Genomic DNA, 16,664 nt, shown 5'->3' on the forward strand with positions numbered 1-16,664 from the left:
TGGAGCTATTAGTGGACTGGGAGCCAGTGTAGGTCAATGAGCACAAGGGTGATCGGTGACCTGGACTTGGTGTACGAGAGGATATATGAGGCAGAGGGTTGGATGAGTTTGTTTATGGAGTGTGGTAAATAGGAGGCTGGCCAGAAATGTAATCGCTGGTGGTGATGCACCGCAGATTGATCCGAAGATTGAGAGTGACAGTGTAGAGTTGTTTTGGTTGGGGGGGCGGGGTGGGGTTGATGTTGAGATCTGCCACCAAAGATGAGTCTCGTTGCCAGTCCCCTTGCTAATGTCTCGCAGGACTTGGAAGTGCTGGGTGCTGTATTTTGAGATGACCCAGCTTGACATAATAAGGTTAATGGAATACTGTTTGTTGTGTAGCTGGCTGATGTCCTCTTATTAAATCCTAGCCAGGGCAGCCTGCCCTCCTCAAGCAGAAGCCAATTCCATTAACTCTGAGCCAACAAGCACTGCTGGTTGGCAATGACAAGGGCAATCTGGCAGTGTTCCTGAATGGCACCAGGCAAACTGACTTCATTTGCATACCTTTTGTCTGCATGTGTCCTGAGGACTTCCCTGACTCCTGTTGAAATTATTCTGGAATTTGATTTTACTTCTTAAAAAAAAATGTAATGCTCAATCCCATGAATTTGGGAAGAAAGGCTGTTAATTTGTGGTGGGAATAGTATTTGGGGAAAGTACTGGCAGAGTTGGTTGGTTGGATAGATGCAGGCATGTCTGATCACTGAGAGGCACCTTCACATTCCACCGGTGCTAGGGAAAGCCAGAGGCTGTGAATAGACTAGATCGTTCTTGGACAAACAGGACTGGTGTCTGAAACCACCGCAGCTGATGTAAGTCATGAAAGGACTAAACTCAGCCAGTTAAATTTCTCCCTCCCTCCCTTGTCTCTTTTGTCTCTTCCTCCTCCTTCCTCCGTGCTCTTTGTGAGTTTAGTTGGGAAGGCATCCTTCTCCTCTTTGGGGCGGCCCTCAATTCCCCATTTCCTTCCCAGTCCATGTCATTGCTCCCTCTCCCTCCCCCTTTTCCTAGAAAGGGCTTTGAGGTTGAGTCCCCCTGGTTTTATTCTGATAACTGATCCATTCATCCAAGTATCAGTGGACCCAGAATTAGAATTCACCTCCTTTCCCCTCAAATCCAAATAGCTACATTGGAGCTGTGCACAAGTCAGCATTTTACTTTCCTTTTCAACTGATCCACCAGGACAGATCTTCCCTTCTCGGCTCCCCGACCCAGTTGATGGATAACTTGCCAGAGTTGGCTGCTGCTATGTACTTAACCTAAGCATAATCAACATGGACTTCACAGTCAAGGAGACACCTGACACTGAACAACAGAGCAGTGAGGCTAGCCTGGCTGTTCTGCATTGCAGTGTTCCCATGTGCTAAGTACCAAGAATAAGCTGAAGAGCAGTCAGGCACAGGAGCCCTTCTCCACTGCCCTCACAGCTCAGGTCACTGGGACCCCGTCAGTGTTCAGTTAGGTTCAGTGAAGGTCAGGGCCCTTTCTCTATTTGATGCTGCTGTTCATTGACTTGACGGGCAGACTCTTCAGGCAAGTTGACGCACATCATTCTGGAAAGGTGTGTTGAGGATGTTAGGATGTGATGTGTCAGGAATCAGTGCTTGTTCCCTCCAGAACTACTGCAGGTTCTCAAAATAAAAGCAGGTGTGTGATCTCTGTGTGATTTGCTGGCCCATCCAGTAATATGATGATGTATTGCACACTGGAGGTGTTTTTCCAGAATCTCACACTCAGCCAGCTTCAGCCGATGGGTAGTTAGGGAGGGAGAGGGGAACTTTGGACATGATGCAGTGGGTAACGGCTGGGTGGGTGAATCTCCATAGCTGACGTGACTTCCATCTCTCATGAGTAATTATCGAGTGGGGACCAGCCTTTAGAAGAACATTTCAAACAAAATAGCATCAAATTCTCTTCAAGCTATGTTTCTGCCTGGAGCCTTGGAAGTTACCTCCTGACTGCATTAAACTGACTACTTCCACTGGAGGTGAGGAGGGAATAATACTGAGTTCCAGGCCATTAACATTGCAGTTACTCTGGACAGCCCCAAGTAAGGAGCAGGTAGAGAAGCCTGAGAGGTGGGGACTGGAGGACTGTAATGAAGGGGCTGAGAAGTGAACCCAGTTGTGATTACCACCTTTTTGTTTTTGTGGTGGCTGCTGAGGGAGTGGCCAAGCCCATTGACGGAGTCTTGCTTGCATAGCTGTTGTGGGGATAAAGGACACGACGGTCTCTGGTGAAGCTGTGTGGCCGTTTCTGGAGAATCAGGGAAACTTTATTCCCTGTGGCACCGACTGTGCCATGATGCCTCTGAGTACAGATGGCCTCCCAGTGCAATGTCAAGGGCAAATTTCCTGTTCATTGGTCGTCAAGCCCATCCAGCATCCGTGGAGAATGGTTCTTTCCTGTGTGAATCGAGCACTGCAGCCCCATTATCCCACAAGATTCAGAAGTAGTTTAATAACCATCAAGACAAAGTTAGTATCAACCTGCTGGGAGGGTCAGGTAAGGATGGATAGGACCAAGAGAATATTTCTAGTTGGGTGAGTCCAGGATTACTCTGGAGATGAGCTGTAAGTGAGCTCACCGAGTCGATGGGTTAATGGGGGCAGATGGGGAGATAGAACAAAGTCCTTTGTTCGTAAAAGCTGTGAAATGAGGGCAGTTAGAGAGCAAGGACGTGGACAAAGGAGTGTCTGAACTGTGAGTGCAGAGTTACGGGAGATGCCCAGTGGGTCAGGCTGTGCCAACAGAGTGAGGAAAAACTGAGCCGAAATCACAAATGAATGGAGTGACAGAGGATGAGAGGCGACTTGATAGAGGTGTATAAGATTATGAGAGACATAGACAGAGTGGACAGCCAGCACCTTTTTCCCAGGGTGGTAATGGCCAATACTAGAGGACATCCATTTAAGGTAAATGGAGGAAAATTTAGGGGAGATGTCAGAGGTAGGTTTTTTTTATACAGAGAGTAGTGGTGCCTGGAATGCACTGCCGGGGGTGGTGGTAGGGGCTGATATGATAGGGACATTTAAGGAACTTTCAGATAGGCACGTGGATGTGAGAGAAACTGAGGGTTACGGGTGGTGTAGGAGGGAAGGCTTAGATTGATCGTGGAGTAGGTTTATTTTGGTCAGCACAAGATTGCGGGCCTAAGGGCCTGTGCTGTGCTGTGCTGTACTGTACTGTTCTATGTTGATGAATGACTTGTCCATCCTGATGTAGACAGACCGAGTTAACTGAAGTTGTAGAATTCCACGTTGAGTCCAGAAGGCTGCATTGTGCCCAGACAGAAGACGGGATGCTGTTCCTCAGGCTTACATTGGGCCTTGTTATAACAGTACAGGAGGCCACATAGACTGACAGGCCAGAGTGGGAGCAGGATGGAGAATTAAAGTGGCAGCAGGAAGTTCTGTGTCACCCCTCAGCTGAATGCGGGTGTTCAGCAAAGCCGTCACCCAATCTGCATTTGATTTCTCCAATGTAGAGGAGACCACACTGTGAACACTGAATGGAGGGCACTGGACTGAAGGAAGTGCAAGCAGTGGATGCATTGAATGTAACCTTCCAAATATCCTTAGATCCTGGAGAAGCACGAGAGGAATGGAAAACTACCAAAGTGATCCTCTTATTCAAAAAGTGAGGCAGAAAGTGGCCAATTAGCCAACATCTGTTGTTGGAAAAAGGTTCAAATCTATTAATAAGGAAGTAAAAGCAGCAGAATTAGAAAATCATTGTTCGTTCAGGCAGAGCTGGCATGGCTTCAAAAAGGGAGGTCACATCTGACAAACTTGGGAGACACAAGAAATTCTGCAGATGCTGGAATCTGGAGCAACACACAAACGGTGCTGGAGGAACTCAGCAGTTCAGGCAGCATCAATGGAGGGAAATGAACTGTTGACGTTTCGGGCCGAGACCCTTCACCAGGACTGGAAAGGAAGAGGGCAGAAGCCAGAATAAGAGGGTAGGGGGAGGAGCACATGCAGGCAGGTGATGGGTGAGTCCAGGTTGGGGGGGGGGGGGTGTTGGTGGAAGATGTAATACATTGAGAGGTGATAAGTAGAAGAGGCAAAGGGCAGAAGAAGAAGGAATCTGGTGGGAGAGGGCAGTGGACCAGGGAATAAAGGATGGAGGAGGGGAGGAGAGATGGGCAGGTCATCAAGGTGGGGGAAGGGAGCCACAGGAATAAGGGAAGACAAAGGGGTTGGGGGGGAGGCGGGGAGGAAAAGAAGTTGTGGGGTTACTGGAAGTTAGAGAAGTCGATGTTGAGGCCGTCAGGTTGGAGATTCCCAAGGCAGAATAAGAGGTGTTGTTCCTCCAGCCTGCGCCTGTCCTCAATGTGGCAGTGGAGGAGGCCGTGGATAGACATGTCAGTATGGGAGTGGGATGTGGAACTGAAGTGGGTGGCCACTGGGAGGTCCTGGCCGTTGCGGCGGACGGAGTGAAGGTGCTTGACGAAGGGGTCACCCAACCTGTGTTGGGTCTCTCACAGGAGACCGCACCGGATGCAATAAATGACACCCTCGGGCTCATTTCACAAAAAGATTTGTTAAATCTTTTTGAGGAAATCTTGACCAAAATGGTTAGAGTGTAATCTGTATTTGGACTTCCAGAAGACGATCAACAAGGTCCTCGTAAAAGGTTAAGTCACAAGATAAGAGCCCATGGTATTGGAGGTAATATATCGGCATGGAAAAAGGATCGGATAATGGCAGGAAGCAGCGAATAGGGATAAGGGGGTCATTTTCAGGTTAGGGACCAGTGCTGGGACTGCAACTATTTAGAGTATTTATTAATGACTCAGAGGAAGGAAACAAGTGTACAGCAGCCAAATCTGCAGATGATACAAAAGTGGGTGGGAAGGTGAGTTGTGTGGTGGGGGGAGGATACAAACTGTGTGTGGAGAGATTTTGAAAGGTTCAGTGAGTGGGCAACGTGGGAAAATGTGAAGTTGTTTATTTTGGAAGGCAGTACAGTATTATTTAAATGGAGAAAAGCTGCAGTACAAAGGGATTTGGGGTGGTTATGCATGTAACACAGGGTGCTGACACATAGCTGCAGCAAGTCACAGGGCAGGCTAATGGATATTGGCCCTTATTTCAAGGGAGCTGGAGTATAAAGTAGGGAAGTTTTACTGCAACTGTGCAAGGCACTATTGATACGATGTCCAGAGTACTGTGCACAATGTTGGTCTCCCTGTTTAGAATGAACCCGGGTATGAGGAAATGTCCTCTGAGGTAAGATTAAACGGGTGCTCTGGAGTTTAGAAGAATGAGAGGCGATCTTATTGAAACGTATAAGATTATCAGAGGGCCAGACAGGGCAAGTACTGAGAGGATGTTTCCACTCATGGGAGAGTCCAGGACCAGAGGGCAAGTTCTCAGAATAAGGGGGAGCCATTTAAGACAGATGAGGAAGAATTTCTTTTCTGGAAGGATGAGAGTCTTCAGTGCTTCTTGCAATAGAGACGTGGAGCCAGAGTATATTTAAGGCTAAGTGAGAGAGATTTCTAATCAATAAAGGGCACAAGGGTTATGGGAAAGGTTAGGAGAATGAATTGGAGGAATGTGGAATCAACCGTGATTCTGTGAAATAGAGGGCAGGCTCGAGGGGCTGAATGGCCTCCTTCTGCTCCTTCCTATAGGTTGTATAGGGAGAAAAGTTACTTGGGCTGTGGTGGCCTTGCAGAAATTGCAATCTTCCTCTGCTGTGCAACTGAGTGGGTGTGAACTTAAGCCTGCATAGTGCCCTGAAGTTACAAACAGCAGAGTTGTGTCTGAAACTCCAGCTGGCAGCCTGTAACCAGTTAGCACTTTGAATGCTGCAATCCCTCAGTAACTTCCAGTTACTCCATAAACATCTGCTTGTTCCCCATTCCTGTATGAAGACTGTAGAGGGTTGAACAGAAGTGACCTTTTCAGGTGATTTGGGTACCCTGTACAGTGGTTGCAGAGCTCTCCAGCTTCAATGGTAAATTAATGTGCTTCATGTATCTGACACTTGGTCTGAAACACCTTGCATCCCGCAAAATGATTCAACCTGTAGCAGCGGATTGCCGATGCCATGGCTGTGCAATTCAATGGAGAGTGGCTCTTTCTCTGTGTTAGTTTTCTTTGGAGCGCTGATTACTGAGTGTCCCACTGAAGTTCTCCCAGCTTCAGAAATTTAATTAATAACAAGATATTGACCCATCATTAGTGGGATCATTAGCTGGAGTACAAATGCATAGTTTGTTGAAAGTGGTGTCACAGGTAGACAGGGTGGTGGAAAAGTCATTTATCACGCTGCCCTTCATCACTTAGGGCATTGAGTATAGGAGTTGGGACATTATGTTCCAGTTGTGCAAGTCGTTGGTGAGGCCACACTTGGAGTACTGTGTAATTTTGGTCACCCTGTTATGGGAAAGACATGGTTAAACTGGAAAGAGTGCAGAAAAGATTTACGAGGATATTGTCAGGACTTGAAGGCCTGAGTTATAGGGAGAGGTTGGCCAGGTTAGGTCTTTATTCCTTGGAATGCAGGAGAATGAGGGGTAACCTTATGGAAGAGTTTAAAATTATGAGGGGCATAGATAAAGTGGTAACAGTTTTTTCCTCAGGGTAGGAGAGTCCAAAACCCGGGGGTATAGATTTAGGATGAAAGGGGAAAGATTTAAAAGGAAACTGAGGGACAACTTTTTCACGCCGAGGGTGATGAGTATATGGAACGAGCTGCCAGAGGAAGTGGTTGAGGCAGGTAAAACAGTGTCATTTAAGAAGCACTTGGATAGGTACATTGACGGGCAGGGCTTAGAGGGATATGGGCCGAATGCAGGAAATTGGGACGAGCTGGGTGGGCACCGTGGTCAGCATGGACTGGTTGGGCCAAAGGGCCTGTATCCGTGCTGTATTGCTCCATGACTCTATATATGTTGTCTTAATTTTTGGCAAGGAGCAAACTGATTTGGGAATTCAGGGTTTTGGGATGTAGCTGTTTTTTGGTGTCCTTTTGTTTAATTGCTTTGCGGTCCCCCATCACACATCATCTGTCCTGTTCATAACCATCCCCTGATATCTGTTGCTGCTTTACTCTGATATTTCTTATTCATCTTGATTATGACCTACGTTTTCTTTGTATTTGTAAGCACTTGTTTCTTCTTGTTTAAAAAGCCATTTTATGATGTTTCAGGAAATCGGCGAGGCTTTTACAACAGTTATGGGGAAATCGAGCTTCAAGAATACATTTTTGCATGGAAGTGGCTGAGCCCAGCAGTATGGCCCCACCTGCTGGCAGCACCTTGTATAACTTGGGGATGCAGCAGTCTCCACTGATATCCCATGCATGTAGATTTTGGGTAAATCAGGGAGACTTCAGCCACATCAGCACTGACGACTCCACAGTGCCTAGGAATACAGACCATAGAGTCGTGCAGCACAGAAACAGCCCACCGTATCCATGCTGACCATCAAATACTTATCTATAACTAATCCCATTTATCTGCACGTGTTCTGTTGCCTTCCGTGCCCTGGCAGTTCAGGGGTTCATCCAGCTGCTGCTTCAATGTTGCGAGTATTCCTGCGGTCACCACCTTCTCAAGCAGTACGTTCCAGATTGCAACCAACCTCTGGGTGAAAATGTTCTTCCTTGGACCCTGTAAACCACTTTGTCACCTTAAGCTTATTACCATTGATCTTAGACACCTCTGCCAAGAGGAAAGGTTGCTTATTATGCTTCTCGCAACCTTATACACTTCTGTCAGATGCCCCTTGGCCTCCTGCACCAAGGAAAACAAATGCAGCTGATCCTGTCTCTCTCCGTAATCAAAACGTCCCATCCCAGGCAACATCCACATGAATCTCCCCTGCACACTCCCCAGAGCAGTCACGTCCTTCCGATAGTGTGTGACCGGATTTGCACATAATATTCAGACTGCGGCTTGACCAATGTTTTGTAAAATTGTACCAAGGACTTGCTGAACTTGTGTTCTGTGCCCCGGCTAATGGAGGCGAGCATCCTTTCCGCCCTTTTCACCACCCTATCTACCTGTGCTGCCCCCTTAAGGGATCTTGCAAGGTATACCACGGTCCCTTTGCTCCTCAATACTCCCTAGGGTATGTGTCCTACCCTTATTAACCCCTCCAACATGCATCACCACACATTTATCAGGATTAAGTTTCACCTGCCACTTCCCTGCCCAACTTACCAACTGATCAATATCTTTCTGTAGCCTATAAGCCAACTCTCCTTGGTATCAACAGTACTGATTATTGTGTTATCTGCAAACTTACTGATGATACCTCCTACATTCACATTTAAGTTGTTAATGTCTTGGCAATTCAGTTATGAGCTGATCAGGTCTTGGGTTCACATTAGAAATCTTCACACCGCGGGCCATCCCCGGGTTAAGAGCGCCCGACTTGTGGGCACCCTCTCCATATGAACAAGCTCCCATAATATTATCAGATTCGGAAGTCTGATGTATGTACGTGCATTCATTCCCATGAACAGCACAACGAGCTTCTCTATCTCCACTTTTAGTCATCATTCTTTCTTATCAGTCTTGTGTGCTTTTGATGCCATTTATTACAATCCTGCGGAGATGTGGTTACCGAATCAAGTAATTTTTGTGTGGATGTCTGTAAAAACTGAACCTGTTTATTACCCAGGATGACCCGCACTAGAAAGGTTGACCAGGCCAATGCTGTAATAACATGCAAATCAGTAGGAGGAGTAGGTATGTAGCCCCTCAAGTCTGTTTCAATAAGATCACGGCTGATCTAACTGTAATTTCAACTTCATGTTCCTGTCTATCTTTCACCCCTTGTTTCTCAAATTCTAACTAAATCTGACTTTAAAATATTAAGAGAATTCTAAAGACCCTTCTGAAAGAAAAAGTTTTGCCTTGGCTCTGCCTTAAATGGGTGACATCTTATTTTTAAGTAGTGACCTCTGGCTTTAGATTCTACATTCTCCCATGAGAGAAAACATCCTCTCCACATCAAGACACTTTGAGATTTTGTATGTTTCAATCAAGGCCCCTCTTACTCTTCTCAACCCAAGCCCAGCCTGTCAAACCTTTCCTCACAAGACAACTTGCGCTTTCCAGGTGCAGGTATTCCTTGATTTACGAGACTTTGTGTTCCTGGAAAATGTTTCATTCTTTATAAATTGAAAGGATCTGGCAAAATGCACTATGGGCGTTCTGTACAGCATATTCCTATGGGCAGAAGGTGGTGTGATCGTCATTATAGTGAATAACAGATTAAATCAAGGACACCTATTCTAAAGAGTCAGTGTGTTGCAGTAAAAATTCATAAATGGAACATTTGTGCATTGTAAATTAAATCATAAAACCTGCATTGAGTTAGTAAACCTTCTCTGAAGTGCTTCCAATGCATCAGCATCCTTTCTTAAGCAAGGAGACCAAAAGCATACGCAGTACTCCAGATGTGGTCTCACCAACACATTATTTTTGTATCCAGTTCATCTAGCAATAAACGATAACATTCTGTTAGCTTTCCTAATTACTTGGCGTACCTCTATTCTAGTATATTCATGAATGAAGACGCAGAACTGATTTTTAATAGTCCTGGGTTTCAGAGCCACTTTGTGCCAATAGATGGAACGCTCCCATTTGCCTTTCCTCAGCCTTGAATTCACAGCTCAGCTCTGAGTGTGAATAGGGAAGTTGTAGGAGCCGGTGAGAAGACAGCAGATACTTTGCCGGATTCAGGTTGTTTAATCAAGTCCTTCCATCAGGGTTGTGGGGTATTTAGTTATGGTCTTAACCTTTATAAAAACTCCTCTCAGTGAATCTCAAAGGATGGATCTGGGGGAGCCTGTGGACCTGCCAATTGTCGACAGCATTGTGCAAAATGACAATTTGTGTTTAGTTTGCCGAATAGTGTGTGTTGTGTTTTTGCAGCAGAGGCAGGGTGTAAACAGGAGCAGAGCCTCGAGCTTCAGCCTTACTGTGGAACATGCACTGGAGAGCTTTGACTTCCTCAACACGTCAGACATGGAGGATTCGGAGTTCTCAGAAGATGAGGCTGAGAAGACTGGGAGGTACGGGCCACTTCTGTGCACCCTACAGACTCACTGGGTATTGTTGCTTCACCACAATACTGGCCCAGGGGACTGAATCCCACTGGGAAACGCTGGCTCTTCCACGCCAGTCTGCCAGCAATTTGCAGCATGGGTATCAATAGCTTTGGGATTCTCACACCAACAAAAAGTTCCCACTTCACATTGCCACTGGTTTCCTTTTAGTGTCCAGCAGCCAGTGGTCTCCTTTCAGTGACCGATGCATATTCCCCTGGCTGTTATCTTGTTAACATAAGAAAACAGGTTTGAGATGTAGTTTGTGATGAGCACCTCACCAGGTGCTGAGCCACATGTCGGAGTCACAACATCTAGAGATGCACCTGCCCAGCCGTCAGCCACTTCCAATTCCCACTTCTTGTGAGCTCTTCAACTCTGACCTGTTCCTCTTCCCACCCTCTCCTTCCACCCTCCCCCCACCCCACCCCCAACAACCTTTAGTTTCCCTAGCTCTCAACTCTGGAATTTGTCCCTCCACAACCCTTCCTTCAGATTGTTCCTTAAATCCTTTTTCTTTGATGCAGCCTGTGGTCACCCATCCTGATATCTCCTGCTTTGGCTTGGTGGCAGTTTTATTTCTTTGTGCTTGGGACGTTTGGCTGCATTGAAGGCTCTGTAGAAGAGGAAGTTGTTGCAGCTTATGAAGATTTGTGTTGAGAACTCATTGCCTTGGAAAGGTCAAAAGTAAAAAAAACTGCAGATGCTGGCAATACACAGTAGGTCAGGCAGCATCTGAGGAGAGAGTAAAAGGTAATGTATCAGGCCAGTGACCTTCCATCAATGTGTCGATTTGAAGTGTTGACAAAAACAGAAATGCTGGAAGAACTCAGCCAATCAAGCAGCATCTATAGGAAGAGAGACACGAGACTGCAGATGCTGGAATCTGGAGCAACACAAAATGCTTGAGTTTTTTTGTTTGTGGGGGGCCTCCAGCATTTTGTGTGTTGTTCTGTAGGAAGAGAAACCAGTTAATATTTCAGGTCAGGGACCCTTCCTCGGAACTGGTGATTGTTAACTGGTTTCTGTCTCTGTAGATGCTGCTTGACTGGCTGAGTTTTCCAGCATCTGCAGTTTTGTTTTCAGATCTGAAGAGTAGACACTTTTTCTCTCCAAAGATGCTGCCTGACCTGTAGTGTATCTTCAGCATTTTCTGTTTCTATCATGGAATGATCAGCCCATGTCTCCTGATTGTATGTGTGTGCCTTCAGTACTAAAGTGACTTGAGTTTTGCTGCTTCTGACAGGCACTGCGGGAGTGCGCGTGGACTTGCTGCTGGACCTAGTGAAGCACTAACGGAGGATACTGGAGTCGGTAGCGGCTCGGAAGGGAGTCCAGTTCCAATGACAACAGGGAATGAATACTTGGACCAGGTTCTCACCCTGCACTTGAATAACTGCAGCAGGCTTCTACTGGTAAACAACATTCAGCTTCTCACCTTATCTGGAGTGGGGGTGTTGCTGAGAGTTTGACATACCTTGCATAGCTTTAATTTGGCAGGCTGTGCATAGTTCTCATTGTTTTCTCTGCCCATGCTGTGAATGTGTTTATAAAGTAGGGTGGCTGTCAATAAAATCTGCTATTAAAGCAAAAGTTTTAACCCCGCCTTTTGGGTTTGTGGGAAGGAACAATACCGATTTTTTAAAAAAAATCTTTCTTAAGATTGTGGAATGATCCACATGATCATCTCCAGGCTGCTATTGGTTAATGTGAATGGCTGCCACCTGGATCTTTGCCATCACAATAAATAGGTGCAGCAATTTATTGCCTTCCAGTAAAGACAGCAGTTAACTTGCACAATTTCAAAATTATTTCCAAACTTGGGCATGTTTTCCTTCTTCTCTGGAAGTGCACGTGGGATGATGTAGAATTGCTCCATTAGATTAATATCACCTGAGATGCATGCCTGGAGCATTGTTGTCTAATCTGCTGGAAGCTTGTCAACTGGCTGTCAGTGGTGAAGAGTGTTTGAATTCCACATTCACTCAGCAATCAGTTTGTAAGTAAGTCATTGTGCAGCAGTAAAATTCTTTATTATTCAATATCATACTGATCTTATACGGCCCCTCTCATGACTGGAACCAAACTATTTTTGTTCATTGATGCATACAGCTGAAAAGTTAAAGGAAACCAAGAGTGAAAAAATGAATTTGAATGCATTCTCCTGCTGGTAATTACCTATTCTGCAGTATTCCCTTTGACCTGCAGATGGCACTGGTACACAGTAATTGATGGCACAAAATTACTTTAGTCCCAATGGTGCTCAACGCTTTTGCTGGGAGGGCCAGTTTGACACTTGGAATCACTTCTGAAGACCACTCAGTGTGAAGGGGCAAATCCCAACCCTCCTAAGGGGACTTTTCTGCTATCATTGCAACATTCCAACTTCCTGTAGTTTCACTAGGGCATCTGTTGAACCTGTGCCAGGTTAGACTGGAAGCACATGTTCAGCAACTCCATTCATTACAATGGAGAAGGATGGCTGAAAAGGGAAAAAAATAAGTTTCAAGAACTTTACATTGTTTGAATTAAGTAATGCATTTAATTAAATGCACAAAATTGTAAGGTACTTTTAAGTGTTTTAATTAAAATTTTTAATATGTCATTAAATTTTAAGTTTTTAAAGTTTTTTTCAATGTGATCTGAATGTCAGAAACATTCACAAATGTTCTGCTTTTGACAGTGCAGCACATGGCTCAGCTGACTGTCAGTGGGTACAGTGCTTGCTGTTCACTGTGGGAAGGGCTTGTCTTGCACAGGGCTTTGCTGATGAGAAACTGGCTTTGGAAACTTGCTCCTGGTAAATCTGGATAGGGGAGCAGGAGGTGGGGGTAGCTCGCACTTGCTCTGATGTGTTACTGTTTCACTCAGCGTAGCAGTCTCCCTGTGCCTCAATACCAGTATTTCGTGTTGCAGCAACTGGGTATCTATGGACCTTTACGATGTCGAGAGATCTATGCACTGGACAAGCTTTTGAGAGAAGCCCAAACTCTAGAAGTGATCTCTAGACTAAGCGAGGACAAATCTGGATACATAAGCACTGCCGAGGAGGGTGAGTGAGATATCTCAAAGAATTGCCTTATAGCCTTGTACTGGCTCCTTGAAGTCTTTTCCTACTCCATTCCTTCCTCCCCTCTTTACAGTTCTCGCATTGATCCTTCAATGGATCAGGCAAGTTCAGGTGATGAACCATTGTTCTTTCTCAGCTGAGCTTTGTTTGATCAGTGACACCAGGGACTGTAATATATCCACAGGTAATGCACCCACTGCAAATTATCCTCTACTTTGAGAAACAAATGGCTTCTGGTTTTGTTGCTTTTATTTTAAACTAAAGAAAAACTTTGTGTAAGTTTAGGTTGTTCGTGGCTTTCTTCTTCATTTTGTAATCTGTTTCCCTTCAGTCATGCCACTGCTTAAAGATAAAACTGTGTTCTCATTCTGGACGCACTGTACTGAGAGCCCAACCTCTACAGTGCCACGGTTGAACGTGTCCTGCAGAAGCTGAACCTGAGTTTTGGGAGCAGAGTGAATGAGCAGTACTCTGGGCCCAGCAGAAACAGGTGAGTGGCCAGTTTGGCGTGAGAAGTAAGTAATGTCAAGACGAAGCTTTTTAAATAAGGTGCTACGTAATATTTTCACCCTTAAGGTTGGTGTGTGTGTGTGTGGAATAGGTGTCAGATGACAGCAAGCAGGCTACAGAACAGCAGACATTGGGGTTAGGGACAGTAACTAAGATGGGAAAGGAATGGAGAGTAATATTCCACAGGGATTGGCGGAAGAGCCATTTACAGTTTAGCTCTGTAATCAGAAATGCAGTTTCTAAATTTGCAGATGACTCTTTCCCCTCAGTTTAAAGCCTGTTATCCCTACACTCCATTTAATGTGAAAGGTGAGTGATCTGATGAAACGTTACCCTCTCCATAGACGCTGCCTGATCTTTTAAATGTTTCAAACGTATTCATTTTCTACAGCAAATTAGGGGCTATAGTTATCACAAGGAAGGTGGCAAAATAAAGGCAAAGGTCAATAACTAAGAGAATGGACTTGCAATTGGGAAATTTTAATGAAAGGTACTCGTGAGATGCAGTGTTGTGTTTAGAAGAATAGAAAGCCACATGATGTTTGGATATTTATCAAAATGAGATGGAGAGCAAAGAATTGGAAGGGATGAACATGATAATTCATTAAAAATAACAACACAGATTAATGGAGCATTTTTTAAACATGAAAGCAAACTAAGTATTGGGTTTATTTAACAAAAAGATAAATTTTAAATTAGAAGCTGATGCTTGGCCGTCAAACTTGGCTTGATCTTCCATGTAGTGCTGTGTATAATACTGGATCTGCATTTTACAAAGAATAAACGGCCCCTAATGAACGGGCATAAGGATCAGAAGGTCATACAGTGCTCATCAGGGAAAGGGAACTGTACAGAAGGGAAGACCTGATATAGAGCTCTAAGATATTGAATAGTTTTTGTTAGGGTTGATGCAGAGAGATTACCATGTAACAAGGGATCTTCCCATACAATTCGGTCTGAGGCATCACAGATTTAGATACTTTATGTTCTAATGCATTCTGTCTGCCATATTTCTGCAATAAGTGGGACTTACAGTTTGGACAAATTATTGCTCTCTGAAAACTGAGTTAAATCCCTCGTTATGAACTTAAAGGGATAATAGGCATGCTTGTAGAATTAGATAATTTAACATTTTTGGATTGTGCACAATGTGGGTGATGCTATAGTTGGTGTTATTTATTCTACAGGCAGGATTTACTAATTCCTTCAGTATTAATTATTTTAATCTGCCCTTGCAGTTTTTATCAAACTAGTGGAAAGGATTTTGGACCGAACGTTACCAAAACGTGCCCGAAGTGGAAATGCGGAACTGCTGACGATCTTCCAGTACTTGGGTCACATTGAGGAACAGAATGTTCCCTCCTTGCCTTCCTACATCATGGAGCTGGCAGAGGAAGGTACTTGGTTACTTTTTCATATCACAAAATAGCACTCATGAATCTTGTACTGAAGCCTTGACTTGACCCTCTTTTCAACAATGCCGTCCCTCCCTGTAGAGTCAGAGAGCACAGAAACAGTCTTTACTGACCATCAACCAACCACTTACAATACAGGCAATCCCTGTGATACGGGAGGGTTGTGGTCCTAGAAAACGGACGTTATCACAATTTTCCACAATGCAAAGCCATATCATCAAGAAATGAGAGTTGAAAAAAATTGAGTTATTTATTTACCTTTTCTCTCTCAAATTCCATGAGTGATTTTTTTTTCTGTACCTTAAATTTTTGGGTAGTGATTTGTGAATTTTCTAAGGGCGGGTTTCCATTACCCGAACAACTGTAACGCGGGAATCCCCTGTAATCCTCCATTCATCCCAGTTTTTATTCTCCCCACATGGTCATCAATTTATAGAGTCACAGAGCAATACAGCACAGAAACAGGCCCTTCGGCCCAATTTGTCCATGCCAACCAAGATGCCTGTCTGAGCTGGTCCCATTTGGCTGTGTTTGATCCACATCCCTCTAATCCTTTCCTATCTGTGTACCTGTCCAATTGTCTTTTAAATGTTGTTATTTTACCTGCCTCAACTCATCCCAGATTCTACCGCTTGCCTACATACTAGGGGGCAATTTACAGTGGCTAATTAACCTACCAACCTATGTTCCTCTTGTTCTATGTGAGCTACCTTCTTGGGTCTTCCCTCTTGAATCATACAGCCATCAGTTCTGTGGAGCAGACAAGATTCTCCTGGCATTGCTTAATTAGCAGAGACTGGCAATGTTATATGATCACCGTCTGTGGAGAGCCCTGGTTTTTGGATGGTTGGAGCAGTGTTGTCCTGGGGACAGCTGTCAGTTGTCATGGCTTTCTGTGGAATGATTTCCATTTTCAACCTAAAGCAAAATCATACTCCTGTATGATCATTTTCTTAAAAATAGCAACAAAAATATAAGGGAGGAAGAAGTTGAGTTCAGCTGTCAGGTAAATGTCTTGCATCATTTGTCCTCTCACAAGCATGCACAATGCTGACTGTGATCTGTGGAGTTGTATCTTTAGCACTGTGGAGTTGTATCTTAGCAAAAGGGAAGAGATATAGCAGGAGAGCGCACGAAGTGACAAAATTGTTTTTATGTGTGTATGTATGCATGTGTGTATGTATGCATGTATACACACACAATAGGAGCTAGAGTAGACCACTGGTCCTTAAAGCTGGAGGTCTGTGCCTAGTGGTGTTCCTCAGGGATCCGTACTGGGGCCTCTGCTGTTTGTGATGTATATAAATGACCTGGATGAAAATGTAGATAGGTGGGTTACTAAGTTTGCAGATGATACAAAGATTGGTGGTGTTGTGGATAGTGTAGAAGACTGGCAAAGGATACAGTGGGACATAGATCAGTTGCAGATATGGGTGGGGAAATGGCACATGGAGTTTAACCCGGCCAAATGTGTTGCACCTTTGGGAGATCAAATGTAAGGAGACAATACACTGTTAATGGCAAGACCCTTAACAGTGTTGATGAGCTGA

The 16,664-nt window shown here is 44.7% G+C and overlaps 1 protein-coding gene across 1 annotated transcript in view; it reads left to right on the forward strand.

The window, feature by feature from the left end:
• The window catches only part of ripor1 (RHO family interacting cell polarization regulator 1), a 150,036-nt gene that overhangs the window by 123,021 nt on the left and 10,351 nt on the right, over positions 1-16,664 (forward strand). Inside the window, exons 14-21 of the mRNA XM_052028707.1 lie at positions 9,947-10,086; positions 11,366-11,534; positions 13,036-13,171; positions 13,521-13,546; positions 13,579-13,679; positions 13,766-13,769; positions 13,951-14,008; positions 14,938-15,096. Coding sequence (XP_051884667.1) covers positions 9,947-10,086; positions 11,366-11,534; positions 13,036-13,171; positions 13,521-13,546; positions 13,579-13,679; positions 13,766-13,769; positions 13,951-14,008; positions 14,938-15,096 — 793 coding nt within the window. The remainder of the gene's footprint in view (positions 1-9,946; positions 10,087-11,365; positions 11,535-13,035; positions 13,172-13,520; positions 13,547-13,578; positions 13,680-13,765; positions 13,770-13,950; positions 14,009-14,937; positions 15,097-16,664) is intronic.

Source organism: Pristis pectinata, chromosome 13 (genome assembly GCF_009764475.1).
Source record: "Pristis pectinata isolate sPriPec2 chromosome 13, sPriPec2.1.pri, whole genome shotgun sequence".
Classification (NCBI taxonomy): Eukaryota; Metazoa; Chordata; class Chondrichthyes; order Rhinopristiformes; family Pristidae; genus Pristis; species Pristis pectinata.